The sequence below is a fragment of the Glycine soja genome, chromosome 10, assembly GCF_004193775.1.
Source record: "Glycine soja cultivar W05 chromosome 10, ASM419377v2, whole genome shotgun sequence".
Lineage (NCBI taxonomy): Eukaryota > Viridiplantae > Streptophyta > Magnoliopsida > Fabales > Fabaceae > Glycine > Glycine soja.
The window spans coordinates 10601721-10627437 of NC_041011.1; the positions used below are offsets into that span (position 1 = coordinate 10601721).

General features: G+C 39.0%; 5 protein-coding genes across 5 annotated transcripts; 1 reads left to right on the forward strand and 4 right to left on the reverse strand.

The window, feature by feature from the left end:
* Window positions 1–1487: 1487 nt before the first annotated feature.
* Window positions 1488–2096, reverse strand: LOC114371363. The gene has a single exon (XM_028328827.1). The coding sequence runs from the start codon at window positions 2094–2096 to the stop codon at window positions 1488–1490; it is 609 nt and encodes a 202-aa protein (XP_028184628.1).
* A 1641-nt stretch (window positions 2097–3737) lies between these two features.
* Window positions 3738–4844, reverse strand: LOC114371364. Its single transcript, XM_028328828.1, has one exon. It carries the CDS (start codon window positions 4842–4844, stop codon window positions 3738–3740), a length of 1107 nt encoding a protein of 368 aa, XP_028184629.1.
* An 8649-nt stretch (window positions 4845–13493) lies between these two features.
* LOC114371365 (agamous-like MADS-box protein AGL62) lies at window positions 13494–13844 on the reverse strand. Its single transcript, XM_028328829.1, has one exon. It carries the CDS (start codon window positions 13842–13844, stop codon window positions 13494–13496), a length of 351 nt encoding a protein of 116 aa, XP_028184630.1.
* Window positions 13845–22943: 9099 nt separating this feature from the next.
* On the forward strand, window positions 22944–23861 carry LOC114371367 (NAD(P)H dehydrogenase (quinone) FQR1-like). Its single transcript, XM_028328830.1, has 3 exons — window positions 22944–22955; window positions 23051–23262; window positions 23723–23861. Exons 1-3 carry the CDS (start codon window positions 22944–22946, stop codon window positions 23859–23861), a joined length of 363 nt encoding a protein of 120 aa, XP_028184631.1.
* A 420-nt stretch (window positions 23862–24281) lies between these two features.
* Window positions 24282–25028, reverse strand: LOC114371368. The gene has a single exon (XM_028328831.1). It carries the CDS (start codon window positions 25026–25028, stop codon window positions 24282–24284), a length of 747 nt encoding a protein of 248 aa, XP_028184632.1.
* Window positions 25029–25717: the final 689 nt, after the last annotated feature.

Here is a 25717-nt window from a genome sequence, read left to right on the forward strand (position 1 = left end):
CGTACCCGTCCCTGAGCATCTGAAAGCCGGAAATGGCATTTATGCAGTGAAAATATGGCCACGCTACCACTTACCTTGGTTCATCCCTGTCTAGGATTTGACGCTGTATTGACCACCTCTCGAAATGATCAAGTCCCTGTCTGTCGATTCATAAGGTACAAAATGCATGTGCATGCGTATGCATGGGCAGTTTCAAATGCAATAATTCTTTAGCAAAAACCCATTGGGTTCAGTTTTAAATAAGCACTTAGAGCATCCCTATAGGTCGAGCGAAAAGGCTCGGATCATTTAAAAAGAATATGCATCCTTAAAGGCACAAAACCAGGGTTGAAACAACGAATCATCAATCTCGCGCTCTTTAAATGATCGCGATGACAATTTACAGAGGACAGGTATCCCTGGGGGAAACCAACAAAAAATTGAACATGCAACGACTCTCCTAATTGCCCCAAGTCTCAAGTGTAGTATCGCTTGATGACATTGGCATTTACGGGTGAAGGTAGTTCCTCGTCATCCATGTTAGTGAGCACAAGGGCCCCTCCAGAGAAAGCCTTTTTTACCACAAAGGGCCCTTCGTAGTTCGATAACCATGTAGCGCGAAAGGGAGCATCTTGTGCCAGTCCTTGTATGACACGGTCATCTTCTGAATAATCTTCTTGATATTCTTGTTGGCTGCCTACACTGCTCCGTTCATCTTGGGGCTGTAGGGTGTGGAATTGTGGTGTTGGATCTTAAATTCCTCGCACATTTCCCGCATCATTTTATTATTCAAATTGGTGTCGTTGTCTGTGATAATCTTCCTTGGCAAACCATACCTGCAGATTATCTCCTTCTTGATGAACCTAACCACCACACTCCTTGTGACACTAGCGTATGAGGCAGCTTCGACCCACTTGGTTAAGTAATCGATCGCCACCAAGATGAAATGATGTCCGTTCGCAGCCTTGGGCTCTATGGCTCAGATCACATCTATCCCCCACATGGAAAAGGGCCACGGTGCGGCCAATACATTCAATGGCAAGGGCGGAGCGTTGACATTGTTTGCAAACGTCTGGCATTGGTGACACTTCCTTACATGGAGGCAACATTCGCTTTCCATGGTGAGCCAATAATAGCCCGCCCTCAGGATCTTCCTAGCCATCGTGTTCCCGTTAGCGTGCGTACTGAAAGAGCCCTCATGGACCTCCTCCAGCATGCGTCCAGCTTCCTTAGTGTTCATGCATCGGAGCAACACCATGTCATGGTTTCTCTTGTATATTATGCCCCCGCTTTAAAAGAAACCGGCCCCACCAACCTCCTTAACGTCCTCTTATCATTGTCGGAAGCTTCCGGTGGGTACTCTTTGCTTTCAACGTATCGCTTGATGTCAAAATACCAAGGTTTACCGTCCCACTCCTCCTCTACCAAACAACAATATGCGGGCCTGCCATGACACCTAAACTCAATGTATGGTAGGTCTCCGTGCGGTGTCAGCTGGAACATGGACGCTAAAGTGGCGAGTGCATCCACCATCTGGTTTTCCTCTCGAGGAACGTGATGGAAAGAGATCTCATCAAAGAACTCAGCCAGCTCCTTGATGTAGGTCTGTAGGGTATTAGCTTGTGATCCCTAGTTTCCCACTCTCCTCTTAGCTGGTGAATCACCAGTGTCGAGTCTCCGTACACCTTGAGCAGTTTGACGTTGAAGTCAATTACTGCCTGGACACCCAGGGCACATGCTTCGTATTCAGCCATGTTATTGGTGCAGTCGAAACCAAGTCTGGCTGTGAAAGGTATGCATTGATTGTCCGACGAGACCAATTCCGCCCCAACACCATGGCCCAGAACGTTAGATGCTCCATCGAACCACACGATCCACTTGTCCCTGTCCTTTTCTAGCTTCTCTTCAAATAAGGCCATGATGTCCTCATTTGGGAACTCAAGATGCATGGGTTGATAATCATTGAGAGGATGCTGAGCTAAATAGTCCGCCGAGGCGCTTCCCTTTATCGCTTTTTGGGTTACGTAGACTATGTCGAACTCGGATAGCAAAACCTGCCACCGAGCGATCCGCCCCGTGAGAGCGGGCTTCTCAAATATGTACTTGATCGGGTCCATCTTGGATACCAGCCAGGTGGTATGGCTCAGCATGTACTATCTTAGTCGGTGGGACGCCCATACCAAAGCTCAACATGTCCTTTCCAGCAGGGAGTAGTTCATCTCACAGGCCATGAACTTCTTACTCAAGTAGTAGACGACTCGCTCTCTTTTTCCCGACTAATCATGTTGCCCCACATGCACCCCTTCTGACATACGATGAAACCCAACAGCTTTCCCGACTTGACCCCGAAGGTGTACTTAGCGAGGTTTAACCTCAATTGATGCCTCCTAAGCCTCTCGAACAACCTTCGCAAGTTGATGAGGTGTTCTTCCTCAGTTATGGACTTGGCAATCATGTCGTCTACGTAAACTTTGATTTCTCAGTGTATCATGTTGTGGAACAAAGCCACCATAGCCTGTTGATAGGCTGCCCTGGCGTTCTTGAGCCCAAAAGACACCACCTTATAGCAGAACGTTCCCCACAGGGTAACAAACGTGGTTTTTTCCATATCTTCTGGTGCCATCTTTATTTGATTGTAGCCTGAGAAACCCTCCATGATGGAAAACAAAGCGAAATTGGCTGTGTTGTCTATGAGGACATCGATGTGTGGCAGAGGAAAATTATCTTTGGGACTGGCTCGATTCAGGTCCCGATTGTCCACACACATTCATACCATCCCATCTTTCTAAGGGATCGACACAATGTTGGCCACTCACTCGGGGTATCGAGCCACCGCCAAGAAATCGACGTGGAATTGCTTTTTCACCTCGTCCTTGATCTTCAGCGACGTCTCGGGTTTCATTCTCCTTAGCTTTTGCTTCACCTCCTCCTTGTTGTTCTACCTCTATTAGAAACAATCGATAGATATATATACAAGGTCATCCAACCACCTAACTAAGATTTCTCTTATAGCTTTTCCAGACATATCTGATACAACTATCTATCCTAAAAATAAGTGATCCCAATAATCAAGAGATCAAGATACAAAATAAAATTAAAATACAATAAGAATTAATACATACAATCAGAATTAATACAAATATAATCAATTAAGATCAACACAATCATGTAGCAATATTCTCAATACAATTAGGATTAACACAATCATACAACAATATTCTCAATATTGTGCATTATATAATCATCCTTTTTCAGCCCCCTGGACTCTTTACAACCGCTAGGTGAATTGTATAGATCCAACTAAAAAGTTTAGTTTTAGAATTTTACATATCTACCGTGAAGGCAATGCTTATGCTGACAAGCTTGCTTCTTTTGGTGCATAGAATGCGGGAAAAAAATAGTAAGTGTCATGAATCTCTGACATAAGCTTCAACCAATTAACATTGTTTGAATGACAACTGTTGTAGTTGGACAACAATCACATAGTTTGTCCACCATGGTATGCTTTATGTTCCTATTGGTTATAGTTTTGGTATGCTTTATGTTCCTATTGGTTATAGCTTTGGTGCTAGAATGTTCAATTTGGAGTCCACAAGAGGAGGATCTCCATATGGTGCTGGAGTTTTTGCTGGAGATGGTACAAGACAAGCAAGTGAAATGGAGCTGGAGCTTGCAGAGTATCATGGCAAGTATATATGAAATTAGCCCATAAAAGCTAGATTGAATTTTGTGATTAAAATTCCATTAAGCCCTCCTAGCTAGGTCAGCATTCTAGTCTGTCCCAAGTTGGTGACCTCTAAATCAAACTTCTTAATGCACTCAAACAAACCATTGGTGACCTCAAAATCAAACTCCAAGTCAGTGTTGTCATAAAAGAACTCTAGATTTGAGAAGTGGGCAGCTGCATGCAATGGTCTATGAAGCTGACAATTCCATCTTTTATCAATGATTGCAAACACATCATTGTACTTGCTTTCATTGTTGTTGAAAGACTTGATAATTGTTTCTTTTGCCTTGTCCATTGCTGCATAAATATATCCCATGGCTAGTTTCGTTTCACCATCAACAAGATGAAGCACTTTCACAAGTGGAGCCATGACTTTAAGAGTGTAAACCACACTATTCCAAAAAAAAGGCATGAGCACTACCTTTGCAGCTTCTTTTCCCTTAAACTCCTTAGATAGCTTGTTCAAGGTCCATTCATCAGAAGTAAACATCTTTCTAATATTGGCTTTCGCTTTGTGGAGCCTTTCTAAGGTTAGATAAGAAGTGGCAAATCTAGTAATAGCATGTCTCACCAATTCCCTCTTGTTTGTAAAATTTCTCAACAAACTTAAGGTACTAGAATAGGCATAGATAAACCCAACTAGATTAATTGCCCTTCTAATTGTCTTCCTTATCAAGGGAATCTTCCCAATATCTTCAAGCATCAAATCAATACAATGAGCTGCACAAGGAGTCCAATAAATATGTTTCCTTTTCTCCTCCAACAACTTACCCGCTAAAACATAGTTGCTCCCATTATCGGTTACAACTTGAACAACATTCTCTTCTCCAACTTCCTCCAGAGTGGCATCAAGCAACTCAAAAATCTTTTCACCCGTCTTTACAAAATCAGAGCCATCAACAGACTTCCAAAACATGGTACCAACTTGAGAGTTTATAAAAAAATTAATGATGCATCTTTGTTTCCGATCAGTCCATGCATCAGACATAATAGTACAACCATACCTGACCCATTGCTCCCTGTGGCCTTTTATCAAATTTTCAGTATATTCAACTTCCTTCTTCAGGAGTGGAACTCTGATGTCATGATAGCTAGGAATAGGCAAATGTCGCTCATATTGACCAATGGCTGCAACCATATTCTCAAAGCTGTTCAATTTAATGAGGTTGAATGACAAACCGCTTGGTACCAAAAGCGAGAAATATGTTGATGCACCTTCAATACTTCATTCTTATCCATTGACTCTCTTATGTTCATTTGCCTCTCCATTTTTCTCTGATTGATTGCATTTTCTGGATTCTTACAAATTTTTTCCATTGGTCCTTTTTTAGTCCCACACTTTGTCTTTGCTCTTGCAGTAGCATTACAAGAGTCCGTAAACTCATAATCTTCACTTCCATCACATCCAATTGGTTCACCAAATTCAAAATCTCTTATATTTGCCATATTATCCCTGCCAGAAGTATTGTATAGTGGTCCCACTTTTGTTTGGTAGTCATATATTCCTTCAACTCTTCGACTACATTTGGTGGAGTTTTCTTGCAAGCTGGAATGTTACCCGACTTCCCAATCAGGTGTTGTTTGGCTATGGTTATTCCTCCCTTTGTGATTTTTCCACAGAAATTACAAACAATTATGTTTGTTTCTCCTTCCACCAGTGGATGACAATATTTCCAGCCTGGGTCTGTCTTATTTTTCCTCGTTGCACTTGCAGTAGCAGCATCGGATGATGGTTCAGCCAATTAAAAGAGGACTAAACAAAAAAAATTGTGGTGTCAAATAGAAAAAAAAATAAAAATGGGACTGTCAAAAGTAAAAAGAGTGTCAAATAGCAAAAGGAAAAAGACGGTGCTCGTCACCGCCGTGGGGTCGTTGCTGCTGGCTGCGTTCTGCGTACGGGGGGTCGCGGCTGGGTGCAGGGGTTGCACTTTTAGTTGGAGGAGGGCTGCGTTCTGAATTCTAATTCAACTTGCGTGGGAGGGGACGACAACGCTTTTGATTAACTTACCGGGTAGGGTTGGGTCGGGTCTGCCCAACTCCTATAGCAGAAAAAAAAACAAAAAAAAAATGCTATTTGCGCCATGCTGCCATAACCGCCATGACCGCCATGGCGCCGTCATTCGCAACCCGTCACACCATCGCTATTCGGTGGCATTTTTTCAAAAAACCGCCACGCCTTTCCGCTATGGCACCGCCATGACTGGCATTTGACAACACTGGTCCCAACAGATCAAATAAAATTTTCATCAATATACTTCATTATAATTTAAAATATGTCACCACACCGTCTTTTTTTATTGATATTGTTATACAACCAATATAGATTTTCAACGTGAAATAACGTGAAATATCTTCATAATTAGTAGCGATATTATTATTCATCAAATGTCCATATCATGTCATATAAAATATTCCATGGATGGAAAACGGGAAAAGTGACCAAATTCAAATTCCATTCGAATTCAACTTTTCATAAACTATAGGATTTATAATACGTAAAGTAAAAACAACAGTATTTATTTGACATTAATTTGAAATAAATTAAATTTATAAGATATTTTTATTAAGTTAAAGGTGAAGAAAGCTTTTGCATAAAAAAAGTTGAATAAAGATTTACTTTCTAATTATTTTATACAAAAAATATATGGATGATAATTAATGTATAGATCAATGATAATAAATATTTGTAACTAGTGTATTTTTTTTTACTGAATCTAATTAGTGTACCTAAAAGTAACAATATTGAATGAAAATGTATAGTTAAACATTTTCAAATATTAATAATTAGTGGTTTTTTTGTGTGAATATATTAGTAAGTAGTGGTGAGCATTACCCAATCCGGTCCATTAGCTTTTTTTACATGAAATTGAGAGATGTGCTAAGACCAATTGAAGGGAGCAATCCTAATTATAGATTGAAACTACAACCTTTAATAGCCAAAATAACACATTCCAATATGAAGTGCCTTTGCACTGCATGTGCAATATAGTCTCCAAGTGTCCTTCTAGGATGTTCTTCTTCCGCCATTTCAGGCTCCTCAAAGATAGGAAGAGGTAAGAGTAATGGCAAGTGTGGTGGATGTGTAGGTTGTGGTTTTGGTTGTGTGGTGAAGAAGATGAAGCTTGTCGAGTTCTTTTCTTAGCCCTATTCTCTTTTTGCTTTTGCTTCTTTCTTAAGGCATTGCTTCTTCTACAAGTTCTTCGAATCTCTTGGTCCAAAGGGACTAGATCTTCTTAAGAAACTCTACCTCATATACATGGAACAAAGCAACTAAAGAACATGTTAGCAAAGAACTCAAGAGTAATACAAAAACAGAATTTAAAAGCAAAGAATTGAAGAATAATGAATCATTGCATAGAATATGAAATTAGCATAAGTTGCCTAATACGAGAAACAAGTCCCCGACAACGAAGCCAGAAAACTTATTACATCATTGACAAATGTACCAATTAGTGTAGTATTTTCAATAGTAAGTAGAAAGACGGTCTCCTCAAGGACTTATTTGTACTAAGATTTTTTGTGTAAACTCAACAACTAAGCAATGGTAATTTCTTCTTTTGAGATAAGGTTGCAATAAATTGAAGTTCAGCTCTAAAATTAAACTACTAAAAATAAGGTACATTTCACAAAGACAATATATCAAACAGTTGATGTGCAGTAATTGGAAACAACAATTAAACAAACTAGTTAGGGTTTTTAGTGGTAGCTGGCAATAACAATATCTCGATCCACACAAGTCTTCTAACCTTGATTTCTCAAGTAAAAGAGGCTAAATCACTTAACTCTACTCCTAACTCCTAAGCAAGTTAAGTTAAATGAATTATTTAAGAGAAAGGATTGCCAAGAGAATAATAAACATTACTTTATCCCCAAATGAGACATTCATTATATAGTATTCTCAAATCTCAGTTTTAAAGCATTTTCTAATGACAATGAAACATACAAATAAGTGTTTGGGTGATCAAGCCAAGAACAAACATTAAAAGCAGAGAAATAACATTATTATTGAATAATCATTAAATAGATAGTAGACATAGTTACATGAGATTTGCTAGTACACAAAATCCTCAACTTCAAAGAGATTAACTCCTCATTGTCATGAGAAGCTACCAAAACATACAAGGGAAAGTTAAAAAAAATGGAAGATTGGTGAAGGAAGTAAAAGAGAGTAAGTTCTTGAGTCTCTAACCGCTACACATGCAACCCTAGATTGATATTGATTGTCTCCAATGATGAGTGGATCCAAATTCCATGCAGTATCTTTGTTTTGTTGTTTCCTCATTAAAGCACACTAAGTGAATTTTTCATGGGATCACTTTTTTTCTTCTTCCAAAGAGGCTGCGTCACTCAACGAGCCTTGATGTTGTTGACATGGCTTCTTCAAGAGAAATCTGCTAAGAGAGATAGACTTCTCGCTTAGCCACCAGCTACCACGTGTCTTCTTCTAATATGGCTTCCTAGTTAAGCTACTTGGCAAACTCATTGAGTGATCAATTTTTACTTCAAAACCGTCAATTTCTTTCCAGGTGCACTAAAATGACTAAATTACTGTAAAAACATGTAAAAGCTAATAAATTTTCTAAATTTTAACTGTATGAAAATATCTAACTAATTATATATATTCCCTAACTTAAACAAGGGCAAACTTAGCTACGATTCAAGGAAAAGTGAGATAATTGTTGTGAAATATATTGCAAATATAGGAATGCACAACCGTTATCAAACTCCCTCAAACTTAAAGCTTTGCTTGTGCTCAAGAAAAAGTAAAATAAACTAAAATAAGTTAGATTAACGACAAGACTAAGGACTAGGATCAATTACAATTCCCAAAACATAAGCATGTTCACCAAAACAAAACAAGTTCACACGATCTCAAAATCACACTTGTTATGGTGATTTTGATATATAGAATCATAAAAGAAATGAACTCAAGAGTTCAAGGGATCAACAAGAATGGCAATTGGCAATGAAAAGATAAAAAATACAATTCATTTCTCACAAGGCTAGTATTTTACTTAAGTACAGAAGTGTTTCAGCTGCACCTGATATTCAATCAATCCCAATTGGAATTACACAATCCCAACTTTGCATACCATCTCATTCAAAGCAATTGCACACACACGACATGGATCACTAAGGACTTTATTAAAGTTGTAATTTGGCTAGGCTACAAAGGAAAATTGTTTTTTTATATCCTAGAAATCAAAGCACCTAAGGGTCTAGGAGAACACTAACTAATTTCCTTTTCAATTCATGAGACAAACAATTCCAAACACTGTTTCCCAACATTTTATTCACAAATTTAAAATAGCAACAACAACTTGAAATTGTTTTTGAATTTGATTGATTTTCTACTTTTTTAAACATTGTAGCTTTCCCAAATGTGTATGCTTTTGTTTTACAACAATCCCTTGAGCATTACAAAACAAACTCCCCTAAATTTGGAACAAATTTGCCTCAAACCATATGATATTATTTTCTATTCCCTAAAGTAGGGTAGACATTTTTTTCCTTTTTAGGCTCAAGGATTCAAGTACAAACTCATTTATTGTTTTTGGGTCAAAGGTTAATGCAAGGGAATTCATAATTAAAAAGTTTTTTTTTTGCTATAAGTGGCTGCAGATTTAAATTATAAACACACAATGCCTTAATCATATCCACATAATGGATGCACTTAAACAATCTTCAAAGAATCATGCAAAATCGAGTGTGCAAAACCAATGGAAAAATAAAATACAAATATATTTTACTTACAATTAATTTAAGTAGTTATGAAGGTACATCTCATTTTGGAGTTTATGTAGAATGACAAAAAAGAGTGATGGAAAGAAAAAAAAAAAGTAAAAGAAAAGAGAGAAAATGACATGATGAGTGATATATAATTGGAAATATAAAGAGAAATAAGAAGAAAATTCAATGAAAGAAAATAGATAAAAATATGAGCATAATTATTATATTAATATTCTATATTGTAACTCTACTTATAATCAACATAAAATTATTATAAAATTGAATTTATTTTTTTGGATTTATTTTGTTAGAAACATAATTTTATCTCAAAACAAATGGGCTAAAGAAAATAAGGTGACCTTAAATATCAAACTATTATGTAATAGATAATTGCATGATAATGATTAAGTATAACCTTGTAAAATTAATTTAACTTTTTAAAAAGGTTTAAGTCTCTAATTGGTTCTTGAAATATACTCAAATTTTTTTTTGGGTCCCTAGTAAGATTTTTCTTGTCTTTTCATCCTTGGATTTTTTTATTTTATATTTGGTCCTTGCCATTAGGTTGGCTCTATTAAGTGTTGACGCATATGTGAAAATTTTTAAAATTTTTTGGTGGTTTTTAAAATTGGTTGTATTTATTTAAATAATTAAATTACAATTTTTGGTATTTTAAAATTTTCTAAAACCATTTAAATGCAACCACACCATGGACCAGTTGTTTTAAAACTTTAGATGTCATTTAAATAAATCAATAGCTAGGATATAAACCACTAATTATTATTAATTTAAAATTTGTAAATAATCAAGAAAATTGATTCTTGTTAACCCTAAACCTAAAGGCTTCTCCTTCCTTTTGAATCGTGACTGCTTACAAACCTTTCCTCAATGCTGATTCCAAACAGCACCCAAAAGCACCCTTTGAAGCTTTCGTTGCAGGCTTGACACTCCCCCTAGAAACTCGACTCCTAATATGTGTGGTCTTTTGTTCTCAGTACATGTTTTTGGGTTTCTTGAGACCCCTAACTCATATCACCAACTTCAAGTTCACTTCGCAACCAATCACATTTCCCACTCGGTTGAGGTTGACACATCACCTGACTCACCTTCATGTTGGCTCATGATTTAGGAAAGTGTACCTAATCTAGTTGTAAAGAAACAATAAGTATTATGTATTGTATTCACAAAGACTTGGTGTAATATTTAGGAATTGAGCAAAAAATGTAATCTAAAACATTCACTGCAGTGTGTTGTCAATTTGTTTTAGTGAATGAGACAATGTTTTCCAGTTTTCAAAAGAGAATTTTGTTGTAGCAAGACCCGAGTTTGCTATAGCGAGAAAAGAACAATTGGTGGATTTTGAAAAAAATTTGGAGCAAAAATGGAAATCAAAGAAAAAAGGCATTGCTGACTCTAATTCCATAGCATTCAACATATGGAAGTCAATTTCTAATCATTTTCCTAGTTCAATGCAACCAAGATTCAGCTCAATTGATTAATCCTAATTCCTTAGGTGATTAATCTTTTATTCCTAAGCTAAATTCCTAATTCCTTAGGTAACTTAACCAAGAACTCAGAACATGAACAACGAATCTCTTCAATGCAAAAATTGGTTTCATTCCTAAAATTAAGCTCTCACACAATTCCAATTCAAATCTAGAATAAATTTTTTTCAACACAATTCAATTCCTAAAAGCTAGTTTGATCAAGCCTAAGCATGCATTTAAGCAAATATTTGGAATATGATCACATGTATAACAAAGAAAATAAATCAGAAAATGAAGAATCACATACTTGGTTACTACTTCATTCAATTAACAACTTCAATGTTTAGCTCCAATGGATCTTGATTTGGTCTAAAATAACATTAAAATCAAAAGTTACAATAGAGAGAGAGAGAGAGAGAGAGGAAAAAATGTTAATCTATAAGTCTGAATCGAAAAAATGACAAAAGGTGCCAAATATGATGTTACAAGTTATTTTAGTTAGAGCCAAATCTATATATTTTTTTTGTCACATTAGACTTTCATTGTAGTGAGGACACTTCTTGCTACAACGAGGCTTCATCTTTTGCAAATGATACTTCACTTGAATCTTCTTGCTCTATGACCAACTTTCGCTATGGTGAGAGTTGTACTCATTGTGGCGAGTGCTTGCTCAATATCTTAGTCTTCAACATTCATATTCATTGTGGCAAGTCTTCACATTCATTCACTTGATAACTGGTCCTCTTTTGCTGTGGTGAAGGGTCATCTAGCTATGGTCAGCTTAAGTCTGCAACTTATCAATCCTTTAAACTAAAAAATATCTTTGTAACATCAAAATTTAAAACAAAACAATAAAAGCTCTCTTTTTAAATTTCTGAAATGATTTTTTATAATAGTTTATTCACAATAGCAACAATATATTAACAAAAATCCTAAAAAAGTTAGGCTAATTGCTCACAAAAACAAAGTGTGAGAAACAATTATCACCTCACCCGCACACAACATTGTGGAAGGATAATAAAAGGGTCATCTTCAATTACCTTTGAGTTTTGGGTAGCATTGGGTAGTTATGAAAAAATGGTCAAGGTTGTGACATCTTTAATTCAAGTGTTAGGACTTTTTTTTTTTTTTTTTGCTTTAATTGATGAGGTGCTTGTCATTGAAGGGAAAGTTAAAGTTGTGGCCTTAATGAATCATCCTTGTGTTCCAATGATGTTTTTGTTTTTATTTTGGATTGTGAAGAGTTGCATGAGAGTTGGGGATTTATGTACTAGATCTATTTTCTTGGAAAATGCATATGTATTATTGAGAAGAGGTGCATGAGATTTTGGATTGTAAATTGTCTTTTCTTCCAAAAATTTGTTCAAGGTTAGTGCATATGTATTATTGTCAAGAGTTGGCATGAGGTTGTGGATTGTGAATTGTCTTTATGTTCCAAATATGTTTTCTTTCTTCCTTTTTTTCTTTAATTGATTTGACGGTTTTTAAGCTGCTACAAATTTTAATTTGAAATTCTAAATGAATATTGATGATTTTAAAACCCACCACAAATTGTTGTTTAAAAATTTAATGGACATATGAACACTTAACAGAGCCAACCAAATGGTTGGGACTAAACACAAAATATAAAAAAATTTAAAATATTGATTGCATGCATTTTATGAATTCCATTTTGGCTTAATGATACTTTTGGTCCTTAAGGTATCACAATTGAGAATTGAAATACCTAAAGTTTCAATTGAGCTAGTTGGATCCCTCACCTATCACAAATGTGTGACTTTAGTCCCCTATATATCAATTGTGTCAATTGGGTCCTCATGTACACAATTGTATAAATTTCATTTAAGTATTGTAATTGTGGGATTTTAGTCCCCAAGGTATCACAATAATGTGATTTTTTCCCTGAAAAATGATAGTTCTAATAGTGCAATTATAAATTTTAAGGTACTAAAATCGCACAATAGAGACACCTAAGGCACTCAATTGTCACAATTGAAATCTAAGGGACTAAAATCACACATTTGTGATACGTAGGGGATCCAATTGGCATAATTGAAATTTAGGAGACTAAAAGTATAATTAAAAATATATTTTAATTACTTAAAATACATTAAATATTTTACTTATCTATTTAAAATACATTAAATAATTCTTTGACACCCTACGAAATGGAATGGAGATTTAACTATTTGTGCTGTTCTATTTTAAGCCTACCTCCAAACTCGACCTACCTTAGTTGAAGATGAGAAAATGAAAATCCCCAACCAAAGTTCAAAAGGTTGGAATTTCTAATAGAATTGGATTTTTATGTATTTAAGATGCCCTTTCATTCAAACACTACATCATGTAGAAACTACATCACAATTACAAACTCCACTAACAATGCAAAGAAACAACATAAAGGAAACATAGTTTACCGACACATGATGAAGACTATTCAACATAACGAAAACATAAGTCCTGGATAATCAATCCTAACCACACCCCAAACATTAATTTGATTAAGCTAGTGCTTATTCTAAAACATATTAAATTAAAAAACATTGACTAAAACTTTAAATAGGGCATCATCAGTTGAGGTTCCCACGTTTTTCTTTGAGTTGTCTCTTAAACTCCTCTAACATCTTCTTATACTTGTCAAGTTGGGAATCGGTCATGCTTTCAATAGGCCTAGCCCACCAGAATTGATCCTCTGCAGCCTTCGCTAAATGATTTAAATCCTTTGTGCGCTTCTTCTCAATAGCAATTTGGTTGGACAAGCAGTGGAGGTGTGTGTGGAGATCAACTTCGTCCACAGTGGAGTGCACCTTGTTGAGGTCCAAGGTAAGGAGGGGAGGTGGGCCCTGTGTCTTATAGCGTTGGACAACAGAATCAACACTGGGACTTCCAAACGAAAATACTCGATTACCGGATGAGAACATAATCACAGCGACATGCACGCCACAAAGGGTTGCAAGCTCACTGGCTTTCTTGAAAATACTCGTTTCTCATCTTCTTCATTTCGATCTTTTGTCGACCTTTAGTCTTCTTAGCGACACCGTTCAAGTCTGGCATGTTGTTTGACTCCATGGGTTATAGGCTTTGCTATCTTATATGATATGAATTATGAATATTGATGTGCAACATAGAGGAGATGTTAGGCTCAATTTATAGGAAAAGGTTTGGTTTGGCGAACTAGAGTCTGATATAGTGAGCCAAGCGCGCCTCTGTGGACTTTCTGACCTGTATTTTGACTGCATTAAAATGGTTTCAAGATTAAGTGAATCTCAATTGAATGCCTTATATGGTATGTGCAAATGATTTTCTATATAAACCATTCTGGGTACAGAAATGTATATCTGTACTGAGTTTTTTTCCAGGTAGTTTTCTTTTACAGTGTCAGTCTTATCTGTTATTTGAAGAATAATTTGGTTTAATAATTAATTAAGGAAAATGATAGTTAATTTATTACCAAAGGAGGGCTATGAAATAGTTTTTAGCATACTCCTTCTAACACACCATCTGTAATTAGTTGGAATTTATTGAAAACTACAAATTCAAGAGAGAGAAAATTATTACATATGATGTGGGACCCAACAAATTTTGTGATTTCCAATGAATGTCAACCACTAAAAGAAAATGTATTGAAAATAATTTGTTCCTAACTTTTATCTTTTTTACTATATGTCAATTATATTTTGGTACAATTGACTATATACTCCCGTTGCAGTTTGCACCACTGAGAAATGAGTCATATCATGTTGAACTTGTTTATCTCAATTTGACTGGATAAGAATCAGTTATGTTTGAAGCTCAATTTGAATTTATTTTTTTTCAAGCTGAAAGTCAATTCAAATCAAGCTCATGAACCAATTTGGTTTAGAGCTGAAAGTCAATTCAATTCAAGCTCATTAACCAATTTCAAGCTGAAAGTCAATTCAGTTATGTTTGAAGCTCAATTTGAATTTTTTTTTGAAGCTCAATTTGAATTTATTTTAGAACTAAACGTTGGTTAAGTTGTTTTGATCTTTTTCCGCAAGATCGATTTTAACTGCACAAAAAATCGTTTAAGGCATTGGACCATTAAACGATCTTTTGATTCTTTTGAAAGGACAGAAACGTTAAGGTGTTGGACCATTAATGATCTCTTATTTTAGAAACGTTAAGACATTAGACCATTAACAATCTCTTGTTTTTGAAAGGAGAGAAACGTTAAGGTGTTGGATCATTAACGATCTCTTGGGGTGGTCAACAAAAACGGGGCTATTGCTCCTACGCATCCTCAATTGCGATGATGAAATCAGATCTATGTAGTTCTTGCACAAGCGGTAAAGTTATGGGTTGATTTTATGCTTCTGAACGGTCCATGTTAACCGATAAAAGCAAAGAGGACCGTTTAAGGCGTTGGACCTTAAAACGGTTTTAAGTGACTTTTACGGAGAAAGCTTGATGTGTGAGTTGATTTTAACCTTAGTTTCACTTTGGTTATTAGTCAATTCATTCAAGGAAACTTCCAAAGAAAAACATCCAATTGATTTTTTTGATTATTTTATTCAAAGATATTTTGATTATTTTATTATTATTTTTTCAAGATATTTTGATTATTTTATTATTATTTTGCTTTTTCTTTTTGTTTAACCGAGGTTATAGCGTGAACGATCGGTTAGATTTTGCTTTAACAATGATTAAACGACATTACAACACAAATGATCGGTTGACATTCATTTTATCATTTATTAGGCGAGATAACGACTTAAATAAACGGTTAAAGCACGTTAAAAATGGAAGAAAAGAAAATCGAAAGTGAACGAGATGAAGATGAATGCAAACAAAACAAAAAATGAATTGAAAGTCTCGGATTCGAACACTTACTGGTTGAAGAACGAAGAACAGACGAAGAACGATAAAGAACGTAGGAAAATCTTCACAGATTTACTCACGGAAACGTCTCGGAAGCGTTACGGAAGCACTTTGACTCGATTCTTCTTCACGGAAATGTGTTTTTTTTACCAAAATAGCTTAAATGCATAGCCTAGGGTTCATGAATATTTTTGAAACAGCCCCCCTCCCCTATTTATAGGGAAAAAGGGAGGTGCTTGCTGCCCAGAGGCTTCTTGAGAAAAATTTCTAAGCGCAACCCAATTACTAAGTTCACCCCCTTTTCGTACTCTACGGAAAAGTTACGGAAGCCTTACGGAAGTTTTTTGGATTTGATTTTCATCTTTTTTTCTCTTCCCTTTCACCAATATTAAGTGAAATATGCTTACCCAAGATTTTCAGAAATTTTACGGAAGCCACGGAAGCCCCAAAAACCATTTTTCAACAAAACGTGGAGGAGCTTGCCACCCAGTTGCTTCCTCTTTAAGCAACCCAACTTCCAAAATATTCCGGAAGGGCCTAGATTCGAATTTCTATTTACACCCTATCTTGATAAGTTCACCCCCTATTTTTATGTTTTTGACTGTTTTCTTTCCAAAATCTCACGAAACTTTACGGATTCCACCGCGATGAGTGTTAAGCCTTCCGAAGCAATCAACAATGGTCCTCAAATGAAATTATAGTGTAACAGTTTATTTACACACACTCCACTTTGCTAAATACACTCCCGTTTACGTATTTTTGACTGGTTTCTTCCCGAAACATCTCAGAAGTTTACGGATTCTACAACAATGGGTGTTAAACATTTTGAGGTGGTCAAACGAAGGTCGCATGGCGACAAACAATGGTTCCCGGATGAAATTAGGGTATGATAGTTGCCCCTCTTTACTTATAAAGATAAGACACTAATTTCGTTCGAGCGGATCCTCACTCGAGCAATCAATAGCCCAACCAGCGAAACGCGTCATCGGACTTTGACGTCTCTGGATGGTAAAGGAAAAAATTTGGGAAAACCTGCAAAAATCTTTGAAATTATTAGAAATGGCCGACCATCATCATTCTGATGTCATCGGACTTGTTTGTCTCTCGATGATAAAGGTGCGGATAACCATGAGGTATATCCACGTGCTACCGGACCCTTGAGTCTGACGGATGGCAAACTGAGACTTTTTCGCATTCTCAACCGGAAGACGCTGACATCTCCGGAAAAGGTGCAGATGACGATGTTAGTCACAGAATGCTATCAGGCTGTGAGTCTTACGAATAACAAATGAGACTTTTTCGCAGTCTCGGCCGGAAGACGCTGACATCTCCGGGAAGGTGCAGATGACGACGTTAGTCACTGCATGCTACCGGGCTTTGAGTCTTACGGATAGCAAATGAGACTATTTCGCAGTCTCGGCTGGAAGACACTGAAATCTCCGGGGAAGGTGCAGATGACGACGTTAGTCACTGCATGCTATCGGGCTTTGAGTCTTACGAATAGCAAATGAGACTTTTTCGCAGTTTCGACCGGAAGATGCTGACATCTTCGGGAAAGGTGCAGATGATGATGTTAGTCACTGCATTCTATCGAGCTTTGAATCTTACGGATAGCAAATTAGACTTTTTCGCAGTCTCGGCCGGAAGTCGCTGACATCTTCGGGGAAGGTGCAGATGACGACGTTAGTCACTGCATGCTATCGGGCTTGGAGTCTTATGGATAGTAAATGAGACTTTTTCGCAGTCTCGGCTGAAAGACACTGACATCTTCGGGGAAGGTGCAGATGACGACGGTAGTCACTGCATGCTATCGGACTTTGAGTCTTACGGATAGCAAATGAGACTTTTTCGCAGTCTCGGCCGGAAGACGCTGACATCTCTGAGGAAGGTGCAGATGACGACGTTAGTCATTGCATGCTATCAGGCTTTCAGTCTTACGGATAGCAAATGAGACTTTTCCGCAGTCTCGGCCGAAAGACGCTGACATCTTCAAGGAAGATGCAGATGACGACGTTAGTCACTGCATGCTATCGGGCTTTGAGTCTTACGTATAGCAAAATGATACTTTTTCACAGTCTCGGCCGGAAGACGCTGACATCTCCAGGGAAGGTGGAGATGACGACGTTTGTCACTGCATGCTATCGAGCTTTGAGTCTTACGGATAGCAAATGAGTGTGTACGGGTTACCGTATAGGGCGTCTCCTACATATCCTCAATTTATGATGAGGAACTCAGACCAACGTAGTTCTCGACTTTGTGTGAGACTAAAATAGTCTCGGAGTTCTTTCGCTAAAATGCGAACATGCTTTAGCAAAGAAACAAAACCTCCAATTTATCAGAGCAACATATAGTTTTTGGAGAAAAATAAGTGTGTCTACCGGGGGGAAGGAGGGTATGCTGATAAAATTTTCTTCTAAGTGACCATTTAGAGGAAACACTGGGTCCAACAAAAAACAAGAAAAATCACTCAAAGTGTATAAATCTCACACAGGTAAGTGTTTTATCCTAATTCCGAACCATAGATACGTCATGACTTGATTATGCAAATCATTTCCTATCAAATTAAATATTACACACGTGATCATGGATCAATAGGACTTTTTCGGGAATGTTGTTTTGGTGGGAAATTCGACTCTGAGTGTTTAGGCCTTTTCCCTTTTCTGTTTTTGTTTAGTGCGGGGCGAGAAAGTCGTTAGTGCACAGGATTTTGGTTGGCGATCAAAGGGAAAGGACCACTTCAAGCTGTGGTTTCCTTTCTTTTCTTGTATGCTTGTGACAATTTGTATTGTTCAGATATTGTCTAGTCCAAAGACTTTTCTGTATATTTCTTTTGTTTTCTTCTGATCTTTGATCGAGAATTTTTCTTTCTTCTTTTTTTTGCTTTCTTCCAATCTTTGATTGGGAATTTTCTTCTTTTCCTCTTCTTCCGATCTTTGATCAGGAACTTCTTTTTTTTCTTTTCTTTTCTTTTTCTTTTCTTCTGAGGGCAAAGATGGACATTCTCACCCTGGGTCAATGTTTATGGTGAGTTGGTATTTTTGGCTCAGAGCTTGTAGAATGACTGGACATGATATATGTCAGGGTGTTGGTTTGGTCAGCAGTCCAGGGGTAAAGGGATGTCCCACATTATTTCCATGACACGCGCGCAACGATGATGATTCAGAAATTTTATGCAAAACTGGTCACGCATGCACCTATGTGGACACTCAAGCATCAAGTTTTTGTGGTCACATGACACTAGGGATCATGATTCATCATTTTTCCTATTTAAGTTAACCCAGTGTTTCCAAAATATGCTCATTTATCAATTCATACATTTTTCCGAGTCTATCTTGGGCGTTCGGGAAAATTTTCACAGCATTCACCCTTTAGGTGCGTACACACATTTTTTTTTAACAAAGCCTTTGTGTCACGATCAGTAAATCTTTTCTATCGAAGAAAAGCCAAAAGTTATTTCTTTTCCAAAGCATGTTGGCATTTTAGTTAACCAATTTATTTTTATTTTGTTTTTCTTTTTGACAAAGGTGATATCTACGATCACATATGTTTTTTTTTCTTTTCTAAAAAGTCGTGCGAACGAGGGTACGCAAGGCCCACCTACGTCAAAATAAACAAAGAAAATGCAATGATAAGTCGTAATAAAAAAACAATGCAAAACAAATTGAGAGACGTAATGCCAGACCACGGTGGGAGTAAACACAATAACTGAAAGCAGTAGTGTTAAATCACAATGGAAAAAAAAACAATAACTGAAAGCAGTAATGGAAACAAAAACAATAACTGAAAGCAGTGATGTTAGACGACATAGAATCATAAGTGCGACGACCTTGGCCGTGTAGCTCCGCCCTCTCCTAGGTAACCAAGCAGGTCGGCCATATCCTCATCCATGTGGGCTTCCTCCGCTTCACCCGGGGATCCTGCGGGTCCGGTTCCCTCCTCAGTGGGCCAATCTCCAGGCCACGTGACCTTAGCCCTGAATTGCTCTGGGGTAGGGCATACAAAAGGAGGGGAGCCCTGCCCCTACTGGATGAGGCTGAATTGGTAGAAGCACTCATGCAATTGCACCTGCACGTGGTGGTTGGCCGTCTGCTGGCAAACCATATGTCGTAGATACTGCTCCACACTCAGTGGGATAACCGGATCGGGCTGCTGAGGTGGTGGTGCATCCGCAGCCTGTTGTGTGTCACCCTTCGCTTGCCTAGGGGTGCAATGTTTCTCGATGAAAAGTCGAGTGATCGGCGGCTGGATTACCTTGCTGGGGATGACAAGTACCCCGTAGAACTGGCAAAGGCCCGTGATCAAGGCCGAAAATCCCAGGGCCCTATTGGACCTCTCCGGGTCCAAAGGGTGCCTAGTGGGCGCCGTCCCTGCAAATAAATAAATGGCGTAAGCAATTATCTGGGCCATGTGAACAGTCATCCTTGTCAGGATGGTGTACACCATCTGGCACTTAGGCAGAGGGAGGTAAAAATTATGGTCGTTGGGCAGGATGTTGCTGAGTAGTAGCGTCATCCTTATCTGTGTCAGAGTAGTCATGCTGGTGCACATAATCCACACCCGCCTCCCCGCAGCAGTCCGGGCAAAGTCTTGCCCCGATATGCACAATAGCTGGGCGATGACCTCCTCGTCAAAGCCAGAAGTCTGGTCCCTCCTCTAGCTGAATTCACACCGATGGTCCTCCTCCAAGATCAGTGGGTGACCCAGGAACTAGCTGAGGGCATCTGTGCCGAAGGAAATCCACTGACCCCTTACCCAAGAGCGCATATCTCAAACTCCCTCCTCCGTGGGCCAGGCATTAGCGTAGAACTCTAGGACTATCTCAGGGTCGAACTTGGCCATTGGAGTCACTAGAGGTGTCCAATGCCTGCATGCTATCTCCTCCAGGAAGTCTGAGTACTCATCCTCTATGAGCTGGACGCGCCTCTCCCTATGGAATGACTATCCCTTGATGGCCTCAAAACGCTGCTGGTGCTCGGCACTCCAGAACCGGTGACTGTCGAACTCCATGGAGGCGCTGGAGCTTTCCCCATGGGCGTTCCTCCTGGACCTCTTTGTGGAGAGCTTCTTCGGTGCCATCTCTTGTTGGGGATGAATAAAAGTGCAAAATGGAATCAAAAAACGTTGAGAAATGGTGACCTAAGGCTGGAAATCCAAGGGATCCAGTGAGCATACGTTTTTTGGATGAGAGGAAGACGTTTTGGGTGAAAAACTCACCCTTTCCCTCTCCTTTTAATCTTTCTCGTGCAGGGGGTGCTCGCCCAGGCGAGCTAACCCTGTGCATCCTTTTTTTTTCAAACAAGAAAATCACGCATTCACCTATGGGTCCGTGCTTGTTCGCTCGGAGTCCATAGGATAAGTTAGGCATATAAAAAGACAGAAGCTTTAAAGGATACTAGGTTGTCTCTTAACAGGGCCTCCTCAACATGCGAAGCCAGTCGCGGGATGATGATCTGATGACCATCAGCCTAGTGCCTGCTCGTACCCGTCCCTGAGCATCTGAAAGCAAGAAATGACATTTATGCAGTGAAAATATGGCCACGCTACCACTTACCTTGGTTTATCCCTGTCTTGGATTTGACGCTGTATTGACCACCTCTCGAAATGATCATGTCCCTGTCTGTCGATTCATAAGGTACAAAATGCATGTGCATGCATATGCATGAGCAGTTTCAAACGCCATAATTCTTTAGCAGGGTTGAAACAACGAATCATCAATCTCGCGCTCTTTAAATGATCGCGACGACAATTTACAGAGGACAGGAATCCGTGGGGGAAACCAACAAAAAATTAAACATGCAACGACTCTCCTAATTGCCCCAAGTCTCAAGTGTAGTATCGCTTGACGACATTGGCATTTACGAGTGAAGGTAGCTCCTCGTCATCCATGTTAGTGAGCAAAAGGGCCCCTCTGGAGAAAGCCTTTTTTACCACGAAGGGCCCTTCGTAGTTCGGTAACCATGTAGTGCGAAAGGGAGCATCTTGTGCGAGTCCTTGTATGACACGGTCATCTTCTGAATAATCTTCTTGATATTCTTGTTGGCTGCCTACACTGCTCCGTTCATCTTGGGCCTGTAGGGTGTGGAATTGTGGTGTTGGATCTTAAATTCCTCGCACATTTCCCCCATCATTTTATTATTCAAATTGGTGTCGTTGTCTGTGATAATCTTCCTTGGCAAACCATACCTGTAAATTATCTCCCTCTTGATGAACCTAACCACCACACTCCTTGTGACACTAGCGTATGAGGCAGCTTCGACCCATTTGGTGAAGTAGTCAATCGCCACCAAGATGAAACGATGTCCGTTCGCAGCCTTGGGCTCTATGGCTCAGATCACATCTATCCCCCACATGGAAAAGGGCCACGGTGCGGCCAATACATTCAATGGCAAGGGCGGAGCGTTGACATTGTTTGCAAACGTCTGGCATTTGTGACACTTCCTTACATGGAGGCAACAATCGCTTTCCATGGTGAGCCAATAATAGCCCGCCCTCAGGATCTTCCTAGCCATGGCCTTCCCGTTAGCATGCGTACCGAAAGAGCCCTCATGGACCTCCTCCAGCATGCGTCCAGCTTCCTTAGTGTTCACGCATCGGAGCAACACTATGTCATGGTTTCTCTTGTATAGTATACCCCCACTTTAAAAGAAACCGGCCACCAACCTCCTTAACGTCCTTTTGTCGTTGTCGGAAGCTTCCGGTGGGTACTCTTTGCTTTCAACGTATCGCTTGATGTCAAAATACCAAGGTTTACCGTCCCATTCCTCCTCTACCAAACAACAATATGCGGGCCTGCCACGACACCTGAACTCAATGTATGGTAGGTCTCCGTGCGGTGTCAGCTGGAACATGGACGCTAAAGTGGCGAGTGCATCCACCATCTGGTTTTCCTCTTGACGAACGTGATGGAAAGAGATCTCATCAAAGAACTCAGCCAGCTCCTTGATGTAGGTCTGGTAGGGTATTAGCTTGTGATCCCTAGTTTCCCACTCTCCTCTTAGCTGGTGAATCACCAGTGTCGAGTCTCCGTACACCTTGAGCAGTTTGACGTTGAAGTCAATTGCTGCCTGGACACCCAGGGCACATGCTTCGTATTCAGCCATGTTATTGGTGCAGTCGAAACCAAGTCTGGCTGTGAAAGGTATGCATTGATTTTTCGACGAGACCGATTCCGCCCCAACACCATGGCCCAGAACGTTAGATGTTCCATCGAACCACACGATCCACTTGTCCCAGTCCTTTTCTAGCTTCTCTTCATATTAGGCCATGATGTCCTCATCTGGGAACTCAGGATGCATGGGTTGATAATCATAGAGAGGATGCTGAGCCAAATAGTCCGCCAAGGCGCTTCCCTTTATCGCTTTTTGGGTTACGTAGACTATGTCGAACTCGGATAGCAAAACCTACCACCGAGCGATCCGCCCGTGAGAGCGGGCTTCTCAAATATGTACTTGATCGAGTCCATCTTGGATACCAGCCAGGTGGTATGGCTCAGCATGTACTGTCTTAGTCGGTGGGACGCCCATACCAAAGCGCAACATGTCCTTTCTAGCAGGGAGTAGTTCATCTCACAGGCCATGAACTTCTTACTTAAGTAGTAGACGACTCGCTCTCTTTTTCCCGACTAATCATGCTGCCCCAGCATGCACTCCTTTTGACATACGATGAAACCCAACAGCTTTCCTGACTTGACCCCGAAGGTGCACTTAGCGGGGTTTAACCTCAATTGATGCCTCCTAAGCCTCTCGAACAACCTCGCAAGTTGACGAGGTGTTCTTCCTCAGTTATGGACTTGGCAATCATGTTGTCTATGTAGACTTTGATTTCTCGGTGCATCATGTTGTGGAACAAAGCCACCATAGCCCGTTGATAGGCTACCCCGACGTTCTTGAGCCCAAAGGACATCACCTTATAGCAGAACGTTCCCCACAGTTGGTATACTTTATGTTCCTATTGGTTATAGCTTTGGTGCTAGAATGTTCAATTTTGAGTCCACAAGAGGAGGATCTCCATATGGTGCTGGAGTTTTTGCTGGAGATGGTACAAGACAAGCAAGTGACATGGAGCTGGAGCTTGCAGAGTATCATGGCAAGTATATATGAAATTAGCCCATAAAAGCTAGATTGAATTCCGTGATTAAAATTCCATTAAGCCCTCCTAGCTAGGTCAGCATTCTAGTCTGTCCCAAGTTGGTGACCTCTAAATCAAACTTCTTAATGCACTGAAACAAACCATTGGTGACCGCAAAATCGAACTCCAAGTCAGTGTTGTCATAAAAGAACTCTAGATTTAATAAGTGGGCAGCTGCATGCAATGGTCTATGAAGCTGACAATTCCATCTTTTATCAATGATTGCAAACACATCTTTGTACTTGTTTTCATTGTTGTTGAAAGACTTGATAATTGTTTCTTTTGCCTTGTCCATTGCTGCATAAATATAGCCCATGGCTAGTTTTCTTTCACCATCCACAAGATGAAGCACTTTCACAAGTGGAGCCATGACTTTAAGAGTGTAAACCACACTATTCCAAAAAAAAAGGCATGAGCACTACCTTTGCAGCTTCTTTTCCCTTAAGCTCCTTAGATAGCTTGTTCAAAGTCCATTCATCAGAAGTAAACATCTTTCTAATATTGGCTTTCTCTTTGTGGAGCCTTTCTAAGGTTAGATAAGAAGTGGCAAATCTAGTAATAGCATGTCTCACCAATTCCCTCTTGTTTGTAAAATTTCTCAACAAACTTAAGGTACTAGAATAGGCATAGATAAACCCAACTAGATTAATTGCCCTTCTAATTGTCTTCCTTATCAAGGGAAGTTTCCCAATATCTTCAAGCATCAAATCAATACAATGAGCTGCACAAGGAGTCCAATAAGTATGTTTCCTTTTCTCCTCCAACAACTTACCCGCTAAAACATAGTTGCTCCCATTATCGGTTACAACTTGAACAACATTCTCTTCTCCAACTTCCTTCCAAGTGGCATCAAGCAACTCAAAAATCTTTTCACCCGTCTTTACAAAATCAGAGCCATCAACAGACTTCAAAAACATGGTACCAACTTGAGAGTTAATAAAAAAATTAATGATGCATCTTTGTTTCCGATCAGTCCATGCATCAGACATAATAGTACAACCATTCTTAACCCATTGCTCCCTGTGGCCTTTTATCAAATTTTCAGTATATTCAACTTCCTTCTTCAGGAGTGGAACTCTGATGTCATGATAGCTAGGAATGGGAAAATGTGGCTCATATTGACCAATGGCTGCAACCATATTCTCAAAGCTTTTCAATTTAATGAGGTTGAATGACAAACCGCTTGGTACCAAAAGCGAGAAATATGTTGATGCACCTTCAATACTTCATTCTTATCCATTGATTCTCTTATGTTCATTTGCCTCAACATCTCCATTTTTCTCCGATTGATTGTATTTTCTGGATTCTTACAAAATTTGTCCATTGGTTCCTTTTTAGTCCCACACTTTGTCTTTGCACTTGCAGTAGCTTTACAAGAGTCCGCAAACTCATCATCTTCACTTCCATCACATCCAATTGGTTCACCAAATTCAAAATCTCTTATATTTGCCATATTACCACTGCCAGAAGTACTGTAAGTGGTCCCACTTTTGTTTGGTAGTCATATATTCCTTCAACTCTTCGACTACATTTGATGGAGTTTTCTTGCAAGCTGCAATGTTACCCAACTTCCCAATCAGGTTTGTTTGGCTCTGGTTATTCCTCCCTTTGTGATTTTTCCACGAAATTACAAACAATTATGTTTGTTTCTCCTTCCACCAGTGGATGACAATATTTCCAGCCTGGGTCTGTCTTATTTTTCCTCGTTGCACTTGCAGTAGCAGCATCGAATCATGGTTCAGCCAATTAAAAGAGGACTAAACAGAAAAAAAATTGTGGTGTCAAATAGAAAAAAAATAAAAATGGGACTGTCAAAAGTAAAAATAGA

What these genes read in the sequence shown, in the direction of transcription:
- LOC114371365 (XM_028328829.1), bottom strand. Translation starts at nt 13,844, where the DNA reads ATGTTCTCATCCGGTAATCGAGTATTTTCGTTTGGAAGTCCCAGTGTT.
- LOC114371363 (XM_028328827.1), bottom strand. Translation starts at nt 2,096, where the DNA reads ATGGACCCGATCAAGTACATATTTGAGAAGCCCGCTCTCACGGGGCGG.
- LOC114371368 (XM_028328831.1), bottom strand. Translation starts at nt 25,028, where the DNA reads ATGGTTGCAGCCATTGGTCAATATGAGCCACATTTTCCCATTCCTAGC.
- LOC114371364 (XM_028328828.1), bottom strand. Translation starts at nt 4,844, where the DNA reads ATGGTTGCAGCCATTGGTCAATATGAGCGACATTTGCCTATTCCTAGC.
- LOC114371367 (XM_028328830.1), top strand. An exon ending in GGTATGGCTCAGCATGTACT is followed by an intron (nt 23,263 to 23,722) that starts GTCTTAGTCGGT and finishes TATTGGTTATAG; the next exon opens with CTTTGGTGCTAGAATGTTCA.